The sequence below is a fragment of the Solea senegalensis genome, linkage group LG13 (genome assembly GCF_019176455.1).
Source record: "Solea senegalensis isolate Sse05_10M linkage group LG13, IFAPA_SoseM_1, whole genome shotgun sequence".
Lineage (NCBI taxonomy): Eukaryota > Metazoa > Chordata > Actinopteri > Pleuronectiformes > Soleidae > Solea > Solea senegalensis.
In genome coordinates, this window is record NC_058033.1 from 855477 (window position 1) to 879208 (window position 23732).

The 23732-nt window shown below is 41.3% G+C and overlaps 3 protein-coding genes across 4 annotated transcripts; 1 reads left to right on the forward strand and 2 right to left on the reverse strand.

Moving 5' to 3' along the window:
- Positions 1 to 2392: 2392 nt before the first annotated feature.
- Positions 2393 to 5929, reverse strand: LOC122779901 (sialidase-3-like). Its single transcript, XM_044042570.1, has 3 exons — positions 5397 to 5929; positions 4464 to 4703; positions 2393 to 4372 (listed from the first exon to the last, which is right to left on the reverse strand). Exons 2-3 carry the CDS (start codon positions 4686 to 4688, stop codon positions 3368 to 3370), a joined length of 1230 nt encoding a protein of 409 aa, XP_043898505.1. The 5' UTR covers positions 4689 to 4703; positions 5397 to 5929; the 3' UTR covers positions 2393 to 3367.
- An 87-nt stretch (positions 5930 to 6016) lies between these two features.
- Positions 6017 to 11202, forward strand: xrra1 (X-ray radiation resistance associated 1). 2 transcript variants are annotated; one of them, XM_044042568.1, is made up of 16 exons: positions 6017 to 6285; positions 6700 to 6836; positions 6929 to 7000; positions 7069 to 7141; positions 7231 to 7328; positions 7485 to 7633; positions 8123 to 8227; positions 8836 to 8933; positions 9019 to 9152; positions 9237 to 9330; positions 9409 to 9527; positions 9624 to 9740; positions 9808 to 9922; positions 10072 to 10190; positions 10275 to 10380; positions 10466 to 11202. In XM_044042568.1, the coding sequence occupies exons 1-16, from the start codon at positions 6192 to 6194 to the stop codon at positions 10594 to 10596; spliced, it is 1761 nt and encodes a 586-aa protein (XP_043898503.1). In that variant the 5' UTR covers positions 6017 to 6191; the 3' UTR covers positions 10597 to 11202. The 2 variants fall into 2 exon arrangements, with proteins under 2 accessions (XP_043898503.1, XP_043898504.1); XM_044042569.1 differs by having other exon boundaries at positions 10075 to 10190.
- A 4831-nt stretch (positions 11203 to 16033) lies between these two features.
- Positions 16034 to 22539, reverse strand: chrdl2 (chordin-like 2). Its single transcript, XM_044043068.1, has 11 exons — positions 22399 to 22539; positions 21875 to 21987; positions 20837 to 20930; positions 20432 to 20577; positions 18676 to 18769; positions 18419 to 18480; positions 17838 to 17997; positions 17547 to 17735; positions 17287 to 17460; positions 16506 to 16598; positions 16034 to 16413 (listed from the first exon to the last, which is right to left on the reverse strand). The coding sequence occupies exons 1-11, from the start codon at positions 22463 to 22465 to the stop codon at positions 16280 to 16282; spliced, it is 1326 nt and encodes a 441-aa protein (XP_043899003.1). The 5' UTR covers positions 22466 to 22539; the 3' UTR covers positions 16034 to 16279.
- Positions 22540 to 23732: the final 1193 nt, after the last annotated feature.

A 23732-nucleotide genomic window follows, 5' to 3' on the forward strand; every position in this document is an offset into this window, starting at 1 on the left:
AGAGCAACTTTCCCAACCCTGGTGCTTTCTCTGCAGTCTTCTTGCCTCCTCTGTTTGTAAACTGTGCGCATGTCCCTTTAAGAGAGAATAGCCCTTAACTGGGTGTAAATGTGGCATGGCTTTTACGGCTTATGTAGGTTTTTGCAGTGCCCTTTTATGCCCTTTATTATGCCCTCAGTGGTCTGGCAGTTTGATGCAGGTGGGCATGGGTTTTTTTCTTTTTCTTTTTTGCTTTAAAGACTCTGCAGTTTGCAGACGCAGCCATGTGTCCATCTGATGCGTAAATCTCCGCGTCATCCCCAAAACTGTTATTTAAAGATGTTGACGTCACTTTCAGCGATGCCGTCCCTGCGAAGAGCATCAGTGTTCCTAAAATCAGAGACTTGTGACTGTGGAGAAGTCGGCGAGCATCGGACGCACAGACACTTGGACACACTGTGGTGAACTGTTTCCAAATGATGAGTGAAGCATCTGAGTTTAGCAAACACCAACACAACTCTTGCAATAGGTCACTTGGGGCTAAGATTTAAGATTTAGTCAAATGTAACTATTTTCTTTTGTGGAAGACTGAAAATATTTGGGGAGTTTTTCCCTCTCTCTCTGTATCATTTGTTCCCTTGATTCTTGCACACATGCACAATTCATTTATATATATGTATATATACATATATATATATATATATATATATTATGTTTTCTCACTTTAGTTTTTTATGGAATTCAATATTTTGTCGTGTGAGAAGGGATTTCTTCCTTCTGTGATTCCCCATGAAAACAGCACTAATCTCTGGGGCAAGGTGTGTTTTGATACATGAGGATGTTTCAGCCGGCACAAGGTTACGTCGTACTGTAAATAGGCTTCTCTTATTTTGCAGAAAGACCAGACGATAATAGTCAAACTTTATGGAGAAAGTGATTTGAAATGTGGGTGCTCCCCTGTGTGGCTCTGTGATGATGTACAGATGGACTGTGACATAGATACTTCATTCAAAACCTTGAAAATGTAACTTTGCCTGCCTAACTCATATTTGACTGTATTGCAAACAAACAGAAACCAAAAGAGAGACGAGACAAATCATACTGAATGTATCCTGTCTGTTGCTCACATCATATCTAACCCTAAAGAATCGAAGCACCCAACATTTCCTCCTTATGTTTTGTTGTCTTTGCTCCCGTCACATGAAAAGCTGCACACACAGATGGGATGCACACAAAAAGGTCGTTCACGTTCTGAGTCAAATGTTTGTGGAAAGTCCGATGAGATTGTTTTGGTTTTGTTTATTCATAACCTGGACATTTCTGCTGCTGTGTTTAACATCAACGGCTTCTCCATCGTGTTAACATTTGGAATAAACTGTTTATTTGAGTATATGCACAGGGATATTTTTATGAGCTACATATGCACTAGCACAGTGGGATGACAACCTTTGACCCCGGAGCAAGTTCCCTTTGTCTCTAAGTGAAATGAAACAAAGACCAGACTAAGAGGACTACAGTCGTCCTCCCAAACCGTCTGTGAGCCCTGCGCCTGTCGAGCATCACAGTCCAGCGTCCAGTCACCGTCTGAGCTGCTGAACTGAAAACATCTGCGACGCCTTATGCTCGTAATCTCGCTGTTAATAGCGTCCACAATGTGATCAGAGTGAGAGATTAAACATATGTGTGTGTGTGTGTGTGTGTGTTCCAGCCACAGCCACCCTTCAATGAACACCGCCAACACAGTCGAGAGGGAAAAACAGGTTTCACTGCATGACTCATCGTTCCTGTAAAGAAGCAGGTTGGACAAGGTGTTGGAAAGCAACACAAGTGTCCTTCATAGCTCGCCCAGTTGCTTCTACGTGTGTTCATGATTAGGACAGGTGCTGTTTTCCCAAGGACACAAGACAAAGAGGAAGGACATGGTAAAAAAGAATGCTTTTCCATTTTTTGGCAGGTTTTTTTTATATTCTGTTACCACAAACACAGACACTTCTGTTTATCTTCAATTAATCCTGTCCCAATTTATTGGGAACCCTCATTAAAGTGGTTGTGAACACACATTATGTAATCGGTCAATGACACACGGCAGCAACCCAGCATTTAAGCATGTAGACATGGTCGACACAACCTGCTGAGCACCAGACCAGGATGATTTAAGAGATTAGAGCATGTGAAATCAGTCAAATCCAACCACTGAAAAAGGGAAACTCACAACACCTGGGATGCTGTCCTCAACAGGATGTCAGACAGCAGGGGGTGTGGTCATCCCTTGCTGTCTTCACCTAAGTCTCCTGATGAAGACCACAGGAAGTGGTCAAGGTCATGAGAAAAAGCTCACTAAACAGCGTATGCTCTGCCGCAGCCCTTTGCCGCGTTTGCCTGCAGAAGGAATTAAAAGGTCCACACCGATGTGTCAGATGGTCACAGGTTAGTTTTATTTTCTACTAAAATACATGTTTCATGCAGATTTCGTCACTTTACACAACAGTCAACACAAACACAATGGAACTAGAGCAGAGTTACCTCACAGTATTGGCCAAGGAGGGATGTTACATTTGCTCAGTATGAGGTTTTTGTGTGTGCAAAGTCCGAGTGGCTTCATGACTAGCACATGATCAACAGCCAGCCAACTACACCTGCACCTTATGAATGATACATTTAAAAAAAAAACTGTTTCCTGTTCCTGTTCTACGCTGGAAAAGCAGAAATAAATAATCAACAAAGTGAGATATTGCTATTGGAAAATAATAAAAAAAGTGAAATATAAAAAAGAACGCTCTTGACATTTTCTCCATCAATCCAACAGAGTTTCTCTCACCCTTCGCCGACTGGATGTGGCAAGTAAAAGTAAATGTTTCCGTCGCGCTCTAGAAAAGGCTGTGGCATGGCTTTAAGTTTAAGTTTAAACAGTTGAGTTGAAGGCAAATGTGAATCAGAGTCTACTGGATGTAAAGGAGAGCCTGAGCATGGAGAACGATCTCACTCTACTCTACAAGGCCTGTGATGATCTCCATGTGGAAAATAAGAAGGAGGTAGGCGGACCCTCGCCACTGCTCAGCAACACTGACGGTTAAATAAGATGCAGGAATAGGAATGAAGTGCTCAACAAACATGCTACACACATCGCTTGTTTGCAAAATGACAGCCCAGCACAGCATGCTTAAAACCCTCCACCCGCCCTCCATCCGTCCTTGTGTAGCTGCTTGCATATTAATACTATCAGGATTTTAGGTTCATTTTCATGTTGACAGGGCGACAACAAAACTCATGCATCATCATCTCCAGAATGTAGAACAACAGTAAAGACAGACAAATGTTACTGCACGGCATATTTAGTAGGGTTGCATGAGGGAGAGCTCTGTTAACACACAGATAAAACAACCACAATTCAACGCAGCTTATTCTCTTTCTTACCACCCATCTGCATGACATCGTTGAGGGTAAACGACATGAAGGCGATCTGCTCAAGTTCACTCTCCTTCCCACACTCCATCAGGCACGAAAACTGGTCCTTGTCGGCGTTGTACGCGAGGTCGGAGTAGCCGCTCGGCCCGCCGTGGATGATCCTGGGTCTGTCCCAACCTGACGAGTGCAGGGGCGATCGGTTCAAGTACACACCCATGCGCGTCCGACTGCGCTTGCTGGTCGGGTGCATGAAGAGGAGCCAGGTCTGTGTGTCTGGGGACAAGAGAGACGTGCCACAAGCTTTGCTTTCGGTGTCATCGTTGGGGACAAATTCAGGAGCAGGAAAGCCAATGACGCTGCCCTGGCAGCCTGAACAGGGTTCGGTGAGCTCCAGAGGCACGTGGGGCTTGTCGAAATACACGCCGCTGTTCTCGCTCAGGGCCTCGCGTCTGTGGCCAGAGTTGCGTGCGTTACAATAAAGATGACTTCTGCCCTCGTGGTCAATGATCTCTGCCATTTCACATTCACACGACTTCTTTTTCAGCATCTTCCCTATGTGCCATGTCTGTCCAAAGTCCTCGCTATAAATAGACAGTGCATACGGGTAGACCGTGTAGGGAATGGGAAAGGAACAGCATCTGTAGCGGATGTAGTAGGCGTACGCTGGGATGATCAACCTGCCGTTCTCCAGCTGGACACCGTGGCCAGGGCCCACGGCGAACGTGGCCCACTTGTGGATGGTTTCACCGATGACACTCGCCGTTAAGTCTTTCGCTTGACTCCAAGTCTGCCCGTCGTCCGTGCTGCTGACGCAGCAGAGGCGCGTCTTGTTCTTACCTGTGATGCGCTGCATCATCTCTGTGGTTCTTCCCCACACGCAGATGAAAAACAAGAACAACGTTTTGCTGTTTTTCTCATAAACGGGACAAGGATTCATGGTGCGGTGGTTGGGCAGGCACGCCGACGACACGTCCTCACTGGGCGACCACTAGAAGACGGACAACAAAGAAGACAATTAAAAAGACAAGCAGCGAGAAGGCTGACGGTTCAGGGTTAAAACAAAAGGTGCAAATCACAACCTGCACAGATCCATCTTCCCTCAGTGTCCCTCTTCTCATAACAAAGAGTTTGGCATCATGATCCCTGGGTGAGGTCCTTTTCTCAGCGAAGGCGAGGAAGGTGTGACAGTGCCTCAGATAGATGAGAGCAGGAATCCTGTACGTGATCCCACTGAGCTCCTGTTCGAACAGAGTGGTTTTGGCAAGTTCCTCCATACTGCCACTCTTCGACGGTGAGTTTCCCATGATGGACGCGACTTCCTGTGAGAAGAAAAGGATCCAGGTGTGTGATTTGGCCAGTGTTCCAGTATTATTACGTCAATCTCTACAGTGTGGTTTAGCGGGCCTTCCTTCTTTAAAGAACAACATGTGGTGATATGATGGTGAACTTTATTTGTTACACGCACTGCAGTTTGCTCTTGGGTTCCTATAAGCCCACATTTTAAAGCCTCTGACGTCATCACTTTCATACACGTTATCTGCCCTGTTTAGGTCACAGTAACATGTATAAAGCCAACCCTCTGATCACAATGGGTCACTGTTCGCTCCAGTTCCGGAAGCTGCTGTCTGTGCTGACGTTCTCGTGCTCTTTTAACTTTTGAACGTACATTTCCAATGCGGGGTAACACATTTGACAATGGTGCCATGTTTGTTGGACTCTCTAAGAGTGTTTATGTTTTATTTCTAATCAATTCGATGCAAGTGTATGTGACGCCCTCCGAATCAACTCTTTCGGTGCTGTCAGAATGATGCATTCCCGATTGCATTTCCAGCGTAATGCACGTCTTGCCAGCCTCACATAACAGGACATACAAAACAAAGATTCGCTGTGTTATCGTGTTCTTGTAAGACAGATAATGAGAGTTTCCTATGTGCAGCTCCTACTGGCTGTATGCATGAATGCACCAGACACCGTCCAGCGTTTATACTGTGCGTGCACAACAAAGCTCTTACCTTCACTTGTTACTCTTCCCATAAGTCACCCTCGATGTTTGCGTGAACGACATTATAACGTCCAATTTCACACCAAACCACAGAGCTTAGACGTTCACGACACTGGTGCTGCGAGTTCATCAGAAGCGAAAGCGTTGCTGAAACGAGAGCGACACCCACTTGCGCATCCTGGTTCGCTTTGACGACGACTGTTCCAGATTCAATTGTCAAAGCTCGGTTGTGTTCGTAAGCAGGGGACAAAAAAACCGCACATTATGTGTATTTTAGCCGTTGTAATGCCAAACAATTCAATTATAATAATGACTACGTCACAGAAAAGTTACTACCAACAACAGTGAGATTAGTATTTGCCTCGACTTCCGCTGCAGTCCGCTGCTCAACCTGCACGCACGCATTTCTGTTTATCAGCTAACGAGCTAAACGCTTTGAACGTATATGATTCGGACGTGATTTGTACTCGATGAGTAATTATACACGTTGAATTACACATTGTAAAACAGCCGCCTAAATCCAACTGTGGCTGTTTAGTGTTTGTAAATGTTTTCAGCGATCTTGGCAGTGTACAATCTTATCATGGCTTTGTATCTTCAAGCAGTTGCGCTCCGTCGTGTTGTACTGCCCCCTTTAGGAGCGGAGGGTCAACTACAGTCTTCGAGCGCTGTTGCTAGGATACTCAGCACCACAGTGGAGCTGCAGCAGGTAGTAGTGCCACTTCAGTGCGCAAACAGCGTAATTAACGTTTGCATAAAGAGTTTGTTTCTCCCGAGATAAGTGGATTTTACACGAGCGAACAAGATGGCTGCCGCGTCGTGTCGGTTTGATGACGGACACAGGTGTCCCACCAAATGTTTCCCCGCCAGAACATTACTCTGCCGAAGAAGGAAAGACGGTGGGTTTAATCGACAAACTACAACAAACAAACATGAAAAACAAACACAAATAACATGTACATATATATGTATATATATATATATATATATATATATATATGTGTGGAATCAATGTGAGGGTGTTTTTCATAATCTGTTATTTGAGACATTAATCAAGTAATTACTATTTATTTAATTTTTTTTTTAAACTTGTTTCATCAGTCCAGGGCCAGCCCAAGATTTTATTGGGCCCTAAGCTGAATTGGATTTGCCCCCCTTAGACTTCAACTACAAAATAAACCAACTAACTTAAGCTCAACACTATTTAGATATCTAAATATGTCTGAAGATATCTAGATGTCTTTCATATGTTAAGATGGGGTTTTAACATGATACAAAAAATGATTGAACATCATTTTTTTTTTCCCTCTCAGGTGATGGACACTGTCTCGTGTCATACAGAAAGACAGAGGAGCAGCGGGACAGAAGAGTCAAAGAGCATCATAAAGAACCAGAGAAGAACAGGACAGCTAACGCTCCTCATGGTAACACTTTAGATGGAGCCCTGTTGGTAAGTTGCTGAACTGTATATAATCACGTGAGATTCATTCATTAGACTGTGATTGTTGTGATTCAGTGAAACGTGTGTGTTTCCCTCTTTAGCTGCGGTTACATTGTGTTGATAAACCATCGGAGCTTTGCTCTGTGAACGTCAGCGAGCAGGAGCTGAATTCTGTAAGACACTGAAGTCAAATCTCTTCAGTATTCTGTGGATGAATTAACTGACTGACATCTGTGCTCAGGTCAAACCTGAAGACCTCATGGTGTTTGGTAACGTGGCGTTCATCGATGCCTCCGTTAACCTCATGACTTTAGGTGACTGCTCTTACGCGGCGTCATTATCAGACCCAGACTAATAATAAAAAAAAGAAAGAAATCCTGAAACGGTCTTTGTTTCTCTGCAGGATCTTTCAGCAGTTTTGTGTCTTTGAGAGAACTGAACTTGTCCCTTAACAGGATTTGCAACATGACTTTTGACGCCTCTGACTTCCCTCATCTTGAGGTAAGCTAGATATTAAATAGTTACTTAAGAGTTGTGTTAGTAATAATAAAAAGACTCATCTGTTATTTCAGCACATAAATGAGCTATTTTTATTACCTGTTTCAATCCAGATGAATCCACTTTTTGATGATTGATAACCTGCCTGTGCTTCTTCAGGTTCTGGATTTGTCCTACAATAGTTTGTCAGCTGATGACATTGTTTCCATTAGTTGGCTTCCTCGTCTAAAAGTCCTTCACCTGACAGGAAATCGACTTCTTTGTCTTCCTCCTAATCTGGCCTCTTCCAACAGTGACCCCACTCAGCTGTGAGTACGACCCTGCAGTGGTTATGTTCTTTTATTTTGCTGATGTAGATTGTGTTTTAATTGGACGTTGACTCCAACTGCTGATGAATGAATAACACTTTACATTATTGTATTAGAGTATTCAATATTTAAATGTATCTAATGTGATAATTCTTTACCTTGTTATTGATGTATTACTTTGCCTGTGACTTGATTTCTTGGCAATTATTCTAAATTTGTATTATTATGCAAATAATTGTTCTATTTTTGCTAATTATTCCAAACCTGATCAGTGCGCTGACTACAATTATTGTCAAGTTATTGAAAAAGCTTGCTGAATCATAGGAAACGGGTTTTCAAATTGACCAAAAGGGGGTGCTCACATGCTCCACATTCACACTGCTTCCTCTGCTGAAGTCAATGTACGGATATTAAATTCACCTGCTCTACAGTCAGGTATTAAAAGTGAAGCCTTAATTGAAATGTTTTCACTCTCTTGTGCTTTAACAGGTCGGTTGAAGAAGACATGTCACCATTCAGGGCTCTTGAAGTTCTGATGCTTGACGACAACAAACTGTCGTCTGGAGTCTTCAACAGTCTCAGGAACCTTAGCAGGTCACGACGTGGTTGTGGATCCTTTTTGACACGCGTTACAGGAGGAAAATCATCACATGACTGATGGCTGTGTTCTATTTCGCTTCAGTTTCCGCTGTCACATTGTCCTGACGTACAGTACATGAAAGAGCCTCTGTTCATGTGATCAATAACACCTGTCAAAATGTGCTCTGTGGAAAAAGGACTATTTTAAGCATTACATCATAAAGCTCTTTCTCAAAAGATTACTTCAGGGTCCCAAAATAAATGTGCAGAATCTAGGTCTATTATCTGCAGAAGAAAGTTTTATCTGCACTCATTTATTTATTAGAAAGTAGAATTAGACATAAATGTTATTTTTTATTATATGTTGATTCATATAATAAATTGGGTCTTTACTAAAAGGTGGGTTCCATAGACAAAGTCTGAGAAACGGCTGAGGCAAGTCACAGTAATTGGTGTGTGTGTGTGTGTGTGTGCAGATAAAACACATTTGTATAGATACAGTATAGGAGATGCATGTTTTGCAAATATCCAAACTGGCGCTGGTGATGCATTTGTAAATCCCTGGAGTTTAAAACACGCTAACATGTTTGAAAGCCTAATCATTGTGAATCTGTCAATTACAGGCTGAATCATTTGAACCTACAAGGGAACCGCATTTCTCAAATACCATATTTGCAACCAACAAAATCTCCTGAGCAGCAAGCAGCGATGGAGACACCTGGTAAACATTAACCATCCACATCCAGCGTTTTTTAAATAATTGAACCACGCACCTGCATTTTACTATATTTATCCCTTCAAACTAGGCATCAGTGATAGACCCGAGAAACGTGTGCGTGGTTGGTCAGCCTGGATTCTTCTACAGGACAACCTGAAGAACCACAGCACAGGATCATTGCCTCTCCCAAAGCTCCAGTCTCTCAATTTATCTGACAACAAAGTATGTCTGATTTTATTTTTTACGTGAATAAATCCTTTTCTGGGAAAACTCCTTGATGTGTAAGCGTCCACGTTTTGCCGTCAGATCGCAGAGGAAGAAGCGCTGATGGCTGCTGCCCTTTTCCCCACGCTTCGTGAGATTGACGTCCACTCCAACCCTCTGACCACACGGAGAAGTGGTAATCCTCTCCTGTCGACGTAACTTTCTCTTCATTTAGGATTTGTGGACTCATCGTCGTGTCTTTGTCTGAGCACAGGAGAGCCTCCACTGCTCACCTATTGTCTTCAAGAGACACTGGGGATAACAATAAAGCGCAAAAAGACAAAAGACGCCGGGAAACCTCCACTGACGGTGTCCACTGATCCGAAATGGAAGGTTGGGTGTGTTCTACATAGTTAATCCCATATGATCATAGTTCAAATGAATAATTGTTGCTGTTATTCGTGTTATTGTTGGACATTTTTGGTGCAGGTGGAAGACAGAATTCCAAAGGTGTCAAAGAAGCCATTGTTGAAGGAGGAATGTGAGGGAAAGAGATGCAGAGATGACACTTTCCAAGATAACACTCAGCACTTCTTTGTTACTCAGGTACACGTTTTAGGTTTAAGCTTCAGAAAGACTTTGTCTGCTTCACTGACTGACGTTTCACGTTCAGGCGGACGCTCTCGCTGAGTCCGACGACATTGAGGAAGATGCCGCTCCTGAGGAATTCAACTGTCACCAAATGCTGACGGAGCCAAAACTGAATCCCGATGTTGTGGAGCCTGTCGGTGAGAACTGTGGCTTCACCTGCAGCTGTTTCTTTCTGTACATTTTCCCCGGGCCCTGAAGACTTTTGGCTTTACAATGACCCCACAGTGAAGGAGAGTATTCATACTTTCCCTCTCTCTCTCTCTCTCTCTCTCTCCCCCTCTCCCAGCAGGAATTCAAACAGCTGTGCGGATGCTGGAACACACACTGAAGAATCTTAATGTTTACAGAGACTCAAAACCTACATTTGATAACATCCAGATGCCATACAGAGAAAAGGAGAAAAGGGTTTGTTATGTGGCTGCGTAAAGCTTAATTATAACAAAGGTCATGTGACCGTTATGACTGAAAACACTGCATTTCTGTGCACAGATTAAGGCGCTGCCGCCTTTGAGACCAACGAAGCAGCCAGCTGAACGGGTCAAAGAACTTCTCAACCACATCAAAGAAAGCACAGCAAGGAGAGAAGTGGCCTTGAGTAAGTACAACAGTCTAATCTTTCTAATAAACTCCCTGTTTGACATGTCATCACCTTTCTTTGTCCCCTTTTTCTGTCGGCTCAGGCAGTGCCATGGACGGCTCGGGTGCTGATGCAAGAGAACATAAGGAGGTTCTATCGCTGCTGAGCGACATGAAGACAAAGTACGAGGTGGTCTACAGGAGAACAGTGGAACAAGCGGACACACAACACTAAATGGTGCTGAATGGTGCTCCACCTGTGTCTGTGAGTAAATCTGTCAGCATACAGCATACAGTGATGGTTGTGAGCAGCTGCAGTGTGTAACTCTTTAGAGATGTTAGTCACTCTGATAGGTAATAGACCTTCATCAGACCTTCATCAGACCTTCAGTCATATCCCCACCTTTTTCTGCAGCTGTCTCGCGTCACTCGCGCAATGTTGCTGTAGCCTCTTTCTGTCGGGACATGAAATAAATCACTTCCTGTGTGCAGTGCGGGCGACGCGAGATCTAAACAGTGCTATGCTGACAGACAGACAGACAGACAGACAGAGAGAGAGAGAGAGGGAGACAGTCATGTGGAGCAGTTTAAAGTCCATATACTACATATCCTCAAACACATAGACTTCCTGCCTTATTATATTGGACGTGCACATGTTATATGTCCTTCAAACTTACAGCGGAAATATTCTAGTCTTCATTGAATTCCCTTTTCCTATTTCATGGCTTTGTCCTTCATATGATTCCAATTATGTGTCATAGGGGCCGTTCAACCACGGTGAAATAAATCATATTCATCTGTGGACATGTCCCTGCTTCTGTGGGACATGCTTCTTGCCTTTTTAAAGCAGTTAAGTTGTCACAGGAGAAGCTGCTCTTTGACTGACTGCTGATTCAGTCCAGCGTGAGGATCAGAGGTGGGAGGGGCTTAAGTCCACGAACATTGGTGAAGGACTCGGGACTTTAGACTTTTCCACTCCATGATCCCGGCACGGTAACATGGAAAATGGGCATTAGACTTAAAATGACTCAAAACGACTTGTGGAGTATTTACCATTTTAATCGCGTATGTGTGAAATGTTGCTTCCGAGCCTTTTTAATTCTGGGGCTTTACACTCACTGACCTCATGGAGGCATGCAAGCGAAAGCAGTGAAAATGGTCCACTGGTGTGATAAATCACTCGACATCATTACACAACCAACACACGTGTCGGTCATTTATGTCCAGTTTGTCCACGTTTCATTTTAGTAAGCACAGAGTCGGTCACTTTCTAACCATCAACGCGGAATAAACAAACAAACAAAAAGGCTCTCGCAATGAAATGTGATGAGATGCCGCTCTTAACTGGAAACACATTTAGTCCATTTTGTTTCTGTGATAAAACAGAGGGAGACAACAGACATGCATGGCTGTGTTTATACATCCACTGTATATGTTCTTTTCATCCCTATACATCTGATATTATGCATTACCTATCCACATCTGGAGAAGTCCTCACAGTAAATGTTTCTGTAAGATTTGTTTGACTCTCAAACTGAGGCCCAACAGTTAAGCCTGGAGAAAAAACCCTATGGAGATTCAGACACCAGATTTGGCTCGGACCAAAAAGGCCTGAATACCTCATGAACACTCCTCATTATGACAAGTGCCAAATGAGTTCACCGCAGACTGGACCTACTCATTATTTCTTTTGATGGACGATTGAGCTGCAGCACAATTATCATGTAATCTCAGAGAGGCAGCGGATACTCTGGCTGACACCGGAGAAGAGGCTGTTATTAATCACACATTTATAGAACTGTAAAAACAAAACACCTCACTGTGGTCTAAAGGTCGCGCCTTTTTACGTGATGACCCAAGTGTTCATGACATGGTTTCCTGCCCAAAGGCCAGTCGTGAGCTCAGATGACCAGGGCCAACTTAATTAATGAGGGTGTAAAAGAAACAGAGCCATTGATAGATTTTGAAAGCATTTTGATGATGTATAAACTCTGGAGTTCTGCTCAGCACCTTAATCAGCTGTGAAAGCAAACACGTCTATCAGACTTCATTAACTGAACACAGTTTGGCTCCCTATGAATCAGAAGACTGCCTGATTGATTCGCAATGCTTCACTTCTTCACAAACACCGCACATCTGCAGGGAGCGATGCGCCACTCGCTGCTATGAAACACACTCGCCGGCCACTTTATTAGGTACACCTCAATCACATAATTTAGGCATAATCACGATGAGGGGAGTTTTCTATATTATTAACTGGTTAATACGTGTGTTAAAATGAAAATGGACTTTCAGAACAGACGCAAAACAGATTTGTTAATATCATAATAATGCTATTAAGCGCCTTCAACACTTCGCTGAGTCATGACCCCTCACATTTCCATGGGCAGCAGGGGTGGAGCCCACATGCACAAAGAGAGCGAGCTGACCAGCTGCATGATTTATACCAACTGACTGCCCCCAGCTGTCACAACCACCAGAGCCAAGACTCGGCATGCATGGCTGAATTGGCCCATGAGACGAATTTAAACATCTTCCGAATATGAACGATAGAAATTCCATCCAACAAAAAATGGGACAAGTTTGTCGAAAAAATGAAAAGTGAACCTGAATGTTCCTCTTTTAAAACGCGTACTCATTGAAGTGGAATGCAGCCCACCTCTCACACTTTACGTTGGAACACGTAACACAACACAAATATCTGTGCGAGCCATAGAGACGAGCAAAGGGAAGTGTGTTGTTTTTAAAATATTGTTTCAAGCCTTTAGTGAGAGACGGACAAAGCGGCCCGGTGCAGAGTATGAAAGAAACACAATGAGTCATTGTGGGTGGGGAGGGGACAGAGGGAGCGTATGAGGAGTTCACACAGAAGGGAAGCAATATTATTGTGGAGCACCCACTCGCTCTCGACTGAGTCATGGGAACCGCAGTGATAATTTGACACCTGTTGATCAAACAGGCCTGCAGACAGACTGCACACGGCGCTCATGCCCTAACTTTTCCACAACCAGGTTATGGAGTGCAGTCAGTCAAGCAGGACTACAGCTTGGATGTTCTGGGTTTTTTTTTCCGTGACAGCTAACTGATTAAGATGTATTATCCAGGCCATTTCCTTGGCTCAACCTTATCTAACATAGATGTTCTTCATACCAGCACAACTCCATATTTACAGGAAATGTACATTTATTTTGAATATTTTTATCTGTGCGTACTCGTACTGTTAGTATTTATTGTGCATCATTTCAGTGTTAAGAATGAGCGTTTCTTCTTTGAGCCTAACACATGTAAGTAGTTCTTTTACTGACATTTACTGACATAAACCTGGCTGTTCATGACAACAGCGCTGTTTGTTTTCTGAACCAAACATTTAGTTTAGGTTATCTGTCAATTCTAGCAACAGAATCTATTTGAACTAGTTCATATCTTTTCAGAATAAAAGCTCTCAACTCAATAATGACATGAAATGAAATCAAATCATTTAAGATCAGATTTGCTCAATCATCTGACCGATGCCGTTTAAGTCTGTACATTCTATTTCCAGACTCATAACACGTACTTGTCATTTTAAAAAGGAATTTGATGTCCAATAGGCCAAAAACCCGTTTTATGAGGCCACCGTGGCCTTTGACCACCCACATGTAGACAGTTTGAAGGAATGTGGGGCTCTTAAAATAAGGCTGGTGTTTTGTAGGCAACAGTGACATTGATATTTGGCCACCAAATTCGAACCAGGTCATCTTTGAGCCCCACTGAGCAACTGACGCAACCAACCACCCAGTCAACACTTTCCGTAGTGTGTCACCTGCATGGGTGTTGCACAAAGCTGTTAATTCCACTGCAACATAAAGAGGGATTTCTTTTAGGCACAGAACAGGAAGAGATCACACATTTACCAATGCACATTTAAAAGACAGGGAAAGAAAAACAGTTATGTGGCTGTAAAACCTCATTTAATAACCATTTAATTATGAGGGAAAACGATGAGTATGCGAGTCAGGTGCATCCAGCCATGTGGACCATTGTCTGAATGAATTTTCACAGAATAGATGTATGAAGGAAATTTCAGCTTCTGCATTTGATTTTCATGTCTCTGTGCAGTTTATCGGGCTTTCCGGAGGTCTATTAAGTGAAGCCTCCAGGCAGTGGTGGCGTTAGAATGTCTCTACTGTGGATAAAAGACTCATATCATTTTCATACAATGCCCTAAAGTCTGTTTCAAATCCCCACCGTTTTACATGGTGCGAATTATTCCAATACATCTGTCATTACGTCGCCAGGGGAAATGCGTGTTGTAGTACGGCCACGTAATATCGCATCAAAACACTCCGAAACTAAATGCAATAAAGTAACATAATGTTGATGATCGTCCGATTCGGAGCGTTAGGCTGATTAAGTCTAAATCATATGATATTAGCTTAGCCTAGCCGCTACCTGTTGCTTGGTGCTGTATTTTACATTACATGTATATGCCTAGTTCTTTGAATATGTCCTAGAACAGGAAATGTTAAGCATGTTATGTTTGTTTGGTGCCACTGGAATGACTATGATAAATATTTTAATACAACAAATATTGTTATTTATTTATATTGATTTGATTATATTGTACAATGTTGAACTTATTGATATTGATATACTGATATGTATCGTGATTATTGTGTGCACATGAGATATTTAATCAGGACCTGTTTTTCATACAGGCCAGGTTGACTTTTTGCCCCTTGCAACTCATTAACAGCCCACATGTACACACACATACATTCACCCCTCAATACAGACTTTTCCCCTAAATTTAGTTCCTGTCTATATGGTATGAACTGTACACATTGTGTTTTGTATGAATGGCCTTTTGTGTTCTTGTTGTTCAATATTTATATAGTTATGGTTCACAATTATATGGTGTCACCAAAACTTAGTCTTCTGAGCCTAGCCCAATTAATAACATATCTAAATAATAGCTATCTGTTAATGCTAACTGTGCTTTACTAGGGTAGCGTACATGCTACATATATGGCTTTAGTACGGTCTAATTATGAGGAAAATTAGACCAGGAATGCCGTTTTTCCTCACTAAGTAACACACTGTATTCACCACGCTGCATGCTACTTCATGCAACGAAGAAAATAACATTCAAAACTGTGAACTCTATGTACTCTATTTACAGAAATCATACAAGAACCAATACACTTTAAATAAAGTGACAAAACCTCAATATGTATTTACAATAAATACAGTATGCATTCAACATCCTTTACATCCTTAAAAGGCCATATAGCCACCTACTCTCAGCATATTCTAATAATGTTCATATGTTTAAGCAAAAGCCTTTGAGAAATACTGCTCCCAAAATTTCACATCTGCAAAGTCAGAGGCCACAAAGGTGGATTCTGAGGCTCACTTTTAGCTCTATACGCCACATTTACTTCAAGACAGAACACCCTCGGGCAGACGCTTGTCAAACACACCGCTGTTATAGCCTGTGTTCTCAAATCCAACAACTAACACATCAAAATGTGTGATGGTTTAAACACACTGGACAATGACATGATGATAATATGAACATCATAAATGAGAAATTCCAGGATTATGAGGGGAATGACACGGGGCAACCATGCCTATGTATGTGTGTGAGGCAGGGGTCTCAAACTCAAATGACCTGGGGGCCACTGAGCATCTAGTCTGGTCAGTCAGGGGGCGGTCAAGTGGAAAAAAAAGCAACTGTTCAGTAGGGGGTGACGATAGTGACGATATTTTAATAAAAACATATCTATGATGCAAAACAAATCTATTCATAAAAGGAAACACACAGAAATAAGTTGCTATTTTGAGGCGGGCCAAATTAAATCCATGCCCTCGGGCCACGAGTTTGAGACCTCTTATGAAAGGGGTGTATCAATGTAATAAAAAAGGTGTAAAACGTATTAGGGTGAACACAGGCCTTCAGTCTGCTGAGGATTTAGGAAAGTCACCACCTCCCGGATTCCATCTTCGCAAATTGTGGTGCGAGGAGCATTGGTCAGGTTTCTTCCCTCCTCTTTGAATCGTCTCCATGTCTCTGAGAGGAATTAACATAGATTATTATTAAATTTTTTATTATTATTATTTTTTTTTACAAAACTCAAGCATGTGAAACATCTTTCAACAAACCTTCATTAAGAGTTGTAAGCATCGTGTAGTTTTCTGGATGATCCATAACATATTTTTGTTGATTGTCATCAATTTCCATTAATTGTGAAACACCTGTATAAATAGGAAAACAAATAACAACATATGGATATGGATATATCATTATTATATTATATATTATATTATTATTATTATTAGATGTCATTCAGTAAATTTACATGACATTAAGACATATTTGTCTTGGTCTGACTACTTGGCCTTGAATATAGTTCCCACCAGTAGTTGAAGTATTTAAAGGAACACTTCACCGATTAGCATGTAGCATTGTATTACAAGAAAAGGGGTTGTATTTATTTATTTATTTATTTTTATTTTTTAAATTGTGCTTCCCAACCTTAGTTTCCCAACGACCAGTTTTCTTTGGTCCTGTTAGCGTAGCTGTTAGCATAACTGTTAGCAAAGAGGGCGGACACTGTTTGCATTCTGGGAATGAGGTCCCGTCCCTCACTGGTCTACAGAATTAGTGTTGCAGTTTCAAGCCTCGGACCAAGTGTCACTGGTGGGCACTCGTGGAGGGGACGGGAGCTCATTCCCAGAATGTAAACAGTGTCCGCCATCTTTGCTAACAGTTACGCTAACAGGACCAAGTGTCACTGGTGGGCACGTAACAAAAAGAAAAGAATGAAGATCTTTCACAACTCAGGGGAAACTGAGTTTGGAAAGCACAATTTTTAAAAAATACTACCCCTATTCTAGTAATACAAGGCTAAATGCTAATCGGTGAAGTATTTAAGTACCGTACCTTCTATGGTCTTCCAGACTTGCACTTCAACTTCAGCAGTCTTTTGTCTTTCAACAGCAATGATCCTCATTGCGCCGGGCGAGTCGACTCGCAGAGATGATTCCACTTTATAAACCACAAGGCTGTTTTTATATCCAAGATAACACTGGGTGTGGTTACTTTCAGTTTTATTCCCTGGAGAGAGCGAGAGAGGAAACACATGCAGTCAATATGACCTCACTGTTAAATGCAACATAATGTCCTGACCCATGTTTGACTACCTGGACAAGTCTTGCAGCACTTCCCCACTGGTTTCACAGGATGTTGGCATGGATACTGGCTGGGACACGTGATGCGTTTGCAGTCCTGCAGGCCATCCGTGCAAGTGCACACGATGCATTCCAGGACCTTGCCCAAAACGGGGTGCCACGTGTCTCCATGGGAGTACGTCTTGCCGTTGTATAAACACGCTGCAAGAAATAGAAAACATGTGACTGGGTCTGCGCTACATATGGAGACGATCGTGAAAGTGGTGAGGAAGAGGATTCATCTCTGTTTTGACAAAATCTCACCTCTTTGGTGTTTCCTCTGTAGCAAAATCTTCACGGTGGTTTCTGAAGCCCCTTTAAGGTTAAGTTTACTCAGACTCAGGCCTCTGGGAGAAGTCCTGACCCTGGGTGGAGTGGCACGGTCAGGCCGCACCTCTGCAGGACACCGGTCGACTGAATGCCTCTTTTGTAAACAGATATTAAAAATGCAGTTTTTTCCAAGAGTCACATATTATGCTCTACATTTAAAAAGGTTCTTCTGATTAAGCCAAATGCTCCATATATCTTGATGGTAGTTCTTTGTCTTTATTGGTTACAGCGAATTAAACGATTCTGTTCTAATCTGAATAATGTGATGCCCAGTTAAGCAAATGATCCAAGCAGTTGTCGAAGAGTAATTGGTTTTCTTTCCTCCTGCACAGTGAAGGTCAATGTGAGGGTCAGTTACAGAGCAGATCCCCAAGCACTCCACATCGCTATGTCGCATTCAAACACTTCATTACAACCGACATTTTGCCTGAAGCCTATATACATATGTAAATAAAGCCAGCGTTGGACGCGTTTTAATGTGAAAGCAATGTCAAGAATAATCAGCAGGGACGTACGACGCCTCTGTTCAGCTGCTGGTTTCCATCCTCAGTGGATGAAGACCCAGTGATGCCATGATCTAAACACAAAGCAAAAAGACAGTGAAATAAAACAGAAAACATGATTATTTCTAGTAGGGATGGGCCACAATTCAATATTGTTTGATCATTTCAAGTGTAATGATGCATTTATTTGCATTTGACAGTTCAAATTCCTACTAAGGAGAAGACTGTTGCATGACAGATTCTCAGCTCGGAGCTTGGAGTTGGACTACCTTTACACACCAAACAGCAGGTGTCTGAAACCGAGACTGGCGAGGAGCAGGTGATTTGTTGGCATGTTTTCAGAGCGCAGAAGATGTTTCCATTCTGAGGAGAGAAAAGTAAAAGTAAATCCCAGAACATCAGAACTGTGTCAGGTCTGTTTTTTGTTGTTGTTGTTAGTTTAATGTCCTTGCTTCTTCTGCGTAGTTGACTTTGTCTCGATTTGCCTTATTTGTCTCTTCTTTTCCTTCATCACATTAACTGTTTATGTCCTGTGTGCTATGTTTGTAATAATTGTTTACACACACTAGATTAGTGAATAGGTTTTAACTGCAGGTCAACAAACATGTTTTTGTAAAATCTATGATAAAATGAATAATACAAGCAAAATAGAAATATGTTGAGGCTGTAGCGCTCAAACAGCGAGAATGCAACAGTTAAATGAAAGAAATGTATTAAGATAAACATGTTTTCTTCTGTAAAATGAAGCCAAGGAATCATTTTTGTTGCGTTCGTTATTATGTTTCGTCTCCTTGGAGATGTGGAAACGTGTGTAAATGAAGACAACTTAACAACTCGTAAAATTACCCTCTCACATCCTGACGTCTGGGTTATTTCAACTCTGGCTGCTTTTTTTTTTCTTTCTATAATCTGTGTCTTTTGTTTTAAAAATGAATACTTTGGTCTATTCTCTGGCGGCAATCACACACAGGCCAAGCCAACACACAAACCAAAGCAAGATGCTTCACCCGCCTCACATTGGCCTGAGAGATACTACTTGTGTATATTTAACAATATGTAGCAACAGCAACACACACACACATACAGTATAGAATGATAATCTTTACATTTAAAGTATTAGTGCAAAAAAATTAAATAAAACGGCATGAATTCTGAGATTAAAATCAGAATTCTGACTTTAATCTGTGAGTTCTGAGAATTTTTCTCAGAATCCATGCCATTTTCTTTTTTCTATCTTTCAATGTATTTATTTTTACATGTTGCCCTAATTAGGGACACACAGGAAAGAAATATTTGAATTTTGACTTTAAAGTCAGAATTCTGACTTTATTCTCAAAATTCTGACTTTAAAAAGTCAGAAATTTTGACTTTATTCTCAAAATTCTGACTTTGTTCTCAGAATTCTGACTATTGTCAGAATTTATAACTTTATTGTCAGAATTCTGACTTTATTCTCAAAATTCTGACTTTATTCTCAGAATTCTGACTATTGTCAGGATCTATAACTTTATTCTCAGAATTCTGACTTTATTGTCAGAATTTATGACTTTATTGTCAGAATTCTAACTTTATTCTCAGAATTCCAACTTTATTCTCAAAATTTTGACTTTAAAAAGTCAGAAATTCTGACTTTATTCTCAAAATTCTGACTTTGTTCTCAGAATTCTGACTATTGTCAGAATTTATAACTTTATTGTCAGAATTCTGACTTTATTGTCAGAATTCTGACTTTATTGTCAGAATTTATAACTTTTTTCTCAGAATTCTAACTTTATTCTCAGAATTCCAACTTTATTCTCAGAATTTCTGGCTATGACCTGGCTTATTTTCAATATTCATTTTTAATTTCCTTAATAAATAAATTAATAAATAAAATTAAAAAAAAAAAATTCTAATTCATGTGCTGTATTTAACTGCCTGTGAAGTGTATGTGATACATTTAACCTTACACACTATATGCAAATGAGCTCATGTGACATTCTTTCCCTGGATAAAAGTGTGCGTAGCAAACAACGTGCAACTTACGGAGCATGAGCACATGGCACACTGATTGCTTTGCTTGGATGGGAAGAGGTCGTGCTTGGTGAAGGTCTCCCCTGGCTGATAAATGCTTCCATTATATCTGCAGGATCTCACTGAAGCTCTCAGACCTGCAGGGATCCTGGGTCCATCTGAGGACGGCACATCACGCACACACACACACAGGGCTGTCACAGCCAGAATCTATTTAGAACAGTGTTTCCCAAATCCTGGTCCTCGGGAACCCCTGCCAACACATCTGATTCAAATGTGCAGCTCGTCATCACGCTTTGCAAAAACCTGATAACGACCCGTTCATTCGAATCAGTTGCGCTGTAGCGGGGGAAACGATCTAAAACACGCCGGACCAGGACTCAGAGGTGGAGAGGCGTTTAGAGACAGACGACCTACCTGTGCATCTTGGGCAGCACTGCTGAGGCACAGCCACGGGGTTCTCACATGGCAGAGGAGGACACTTGATTGTGTTACATTTCACATGACCTGTCTAAGAGACAGCAACGTCACAGTTTACAAGCATGGGCTTTCGCAGCACACCTGTGTCAGAAACTCAGAACATCTGTAATGTCTGATGCTTGAACGTGCAATATCTTAATGTGGGTTATCAGTCATTTAACACTTATTAATGTCGTTAACTAGTTTAAACTTTATTTTTTCATCCAAAGGTTTGACAGTTCAGTTTTGTAAACTATATACCCCTCTTGTGTAAAGAGTGATATTGATGTGGTGGATTGTTGCCTTGCATTTTGAAATGGAATTACTGAGTAGTAATCTTTGTGGGGTCTTTTATCAATCAATATGAATAATGCAATACATATATCAGTTGACATTGAAACATTTCATACCCAAAAACAAAATTAATCACGAATTAGAGGAGCCAATTTTGACCCATTTCCACCCAAACATAATATAAATCTGGAGCTGCAAACCTATTTGACCCATAAAATGAAGACAGCATCATGTAATACGTTTTAGATATATAGATATTAATGTAAAATTAATGTAGTTTGTTGCATTTATGAAACTTAAGAACTACAAAAAGAAAACTGCTGTTTTATACAAACCAAGGCCTACCTTCAAATAAACCACAGAACATTGAAAATCTATCTAGCAACAGAATCCATTTGAATAAGATCAGAATTTTCCAGAAGATCAGATTTGTTAAATCATCTACCGGCCCAGATACTGATGCTGCCGGGCCAGTTTTGGCCCACGGGCCACCAATTGCTGACCACTGAATTACATTATACATAACAAATGTATAAAAATTTCTGTCTGATCAATCACATTTGTTTTTAATCAAATTATTCCAAGTGAAATTCACAGGAATATGTCAGATCTGTCAGATATGAAAAGCACAAAGTAAATAAAGACTAATCCACCTTTTTAATCTTGTTTTTAATTTGGTGTAATGTTAATATTAAGAGTTACCTCTGTGCACACACAGCGCATACAGAACATCAATCCAAAAGGCTCCAGATAGGGATGCCAGCTGTCTCCTGGGTTGTATGTCTTGTTTTTGAAAGTACAAACCACCCCAGAACCTGGATGACAACACAATTAGACACATGAGGTGTAGAAAAAACACATGGAGCAGCTAAAAGCAGAAGCTTTAGTATGTGAACTAATCTCATCTAAAACATTGCTTTGAGGTATTTTGGCAGCTCTGTGACTAAAGAGGCAAAATAAGGGAGAGCAAACTGTCACATTTAAGGCTTTTCATTGTTCACACAAATGTGAGTCATGATTTCACTTTTAGTATCTCCTATTTTTCACCGGATGAGGTGGAAAAAGTTCCCTTTAAACCACAAAAGTTATGTTCCTACCAAGAGTGTGAGTTCAGTTTAGGCAAAAACCAACAAAGTTCTCCTCATTTTTTGACCCGTTTCCTGATTTCTCTCCAGCCTCAGACGATATAGATGAGGACAGAATGAGCATCAGCAGTCTGGACTTACCTTTCCGGGGTTTCTGCTCCGCATCTGCAAGCCAAATGATGAAAAAGAACAAAAGCATGGGCTTCATTTTTTTTTCTTACATGTGCGTGACCCAGTCTTCTAAGCGCAATAAATATGTTTCTGCGGGACAGAAACTGCAGGACACTGTGAAACAGGGATTTAAAAAAAAATAAAAAAATCTTTAAAAAAAAAGTCTTATTGAGTCTATAGCGCCCTCTTCAGGACAAATACGTCATAGTATTTTGAAACCACAAGGATGGCAGAGGAGTGAGCACATGATCTTAAAATAGACTGTGTCCTAATAAACCCACAAATTCACAAATTAACCCACACAACATAACTATGGGTGAAAATAAACCATTCACTTATTCATTAATGCAATTAACAGTAATGTATAGTTGATACAACTGTGTTTATTTAGTTTAACGTTCATTTATTGTGATTTCAGTCAGATTGAAAATGGCCCCAGACGCTCTCATAGACTTACATGTTGAGATTCTTTTTTTCTCATTTTTGACCCTACAATTCATTTCAATGGGCTCCGGGAGGGCTCGCCCCAACGTGATTACGTCATACGCACTGACGCATCACTCAGAGCGGACATGGCCTAATGCCGGCGGAAACGGAAATGCCTCCGCTCGCTTCTCTGTAAGTTGTGCTAACTTTACCAGCGCTTAATTGCCGATTTCATCGTGGAAAAAAAGTACAAACAACTTTCTGTCACTGCAAAAAAAAAGCCGTTTCATAGAAGAAAAGCTTCGACTTATATAACTCGGACCTGAGCAGCCGAACGTCGCCATAAAACAGCAAACGAAAGACAGGAGCTGGTATGAGAAGAAGGACTGGCTAACTGGTTGCACTCAGACCAGTGGCATGTTTTGTTTTCCCTGCCTCGTCTTTCAGATGCTGGACACTGAACACGCCTGGATTCAGACAGGTAATACAGACTTAAAACATTTCTCGTTTTGTTGTGTATTTTTAGTTAAATTTAAGTGAATCTTTTAAAATGACGGTATCAGGCATGAGAGTGGTGCTTTGGTGTGTTTTAGTGGTGATATGTGGTAACTGCATATCACCACTGGACTATGTCACCACAGTCCATCTGAAAAACTGACTTGCCGATTGCGCCCACTCAAAATAAAACGTCACCAGCCGCCACTGATAATAAATAATAGATACGAGGGGGACGCGTAACAAAATATAAAAACATTTTCAGCTAAAAGAGAAAAGAACAAGAATAAAATAACTTTTTTTTAGTAGTGACTTCAAGGTGAGCGAATAAAATGAGTGCTTCTGTGCGAGTGCAGCATTTTATTAATGTTGTCCTGTTTCTG

Coding starts and splice junctions, on each gene's coding strand:
- chrdl2 (XM_044043068.1), bottom strand. CDS start 22,465: ATGAAGCCCATGCTTTTGTTCTTTTTCATCATTTGGCTTGCAGATGCG. Junction 20,931..21,874: donor TGCGCTGTGTGTGCACAGAG/GTAACTCTTAAT, acceptor GCTGTCTCTTAG/ACAGGTCATGTGAAATGTAA. Junction 16,599..17,286: donor AGTCTGGAAGACCATAGAAG/GTACGGTACTTA, acceptor CTATTTATACAG/GTGTTTCACAATTAATGGAA.
- xrra1 (XM_044042568.1), top strand. CDS start 6,192: ATGGCTGCCGCGTCGTGTCGGTTTGATGACGGACACAGGTGTCCCACC. Junction 8,228..8,835: donor AGTCTCAGGAACCTTAGCAG/GTCACGACGTGG, acceptor TGTCAATTACAG/GCTGAATCATTTGAACCTAC. Junction 9,923..10,071: donor CGATGTTGTGGAGCCTGTCG/GTGAGAACTGTG, acceptor CCCCTCTCCCAG/CAGGAATTCAAACAGCTGTG.
- LOC122779901 (XM_044042570.1), bottom strand. CDS start 4,688: ATGGGAAACTCACCGTCGAAGAGTGGCAGTATGGAGGAACTTGCCAAA. Junction 4,373..4,463: donor GGGAAGATGGATCTGTGCAG/GTTGTGATTTGC, acceptor TCCGTCTTCTAG/TGGTCGCCCAGTGAGGACGT.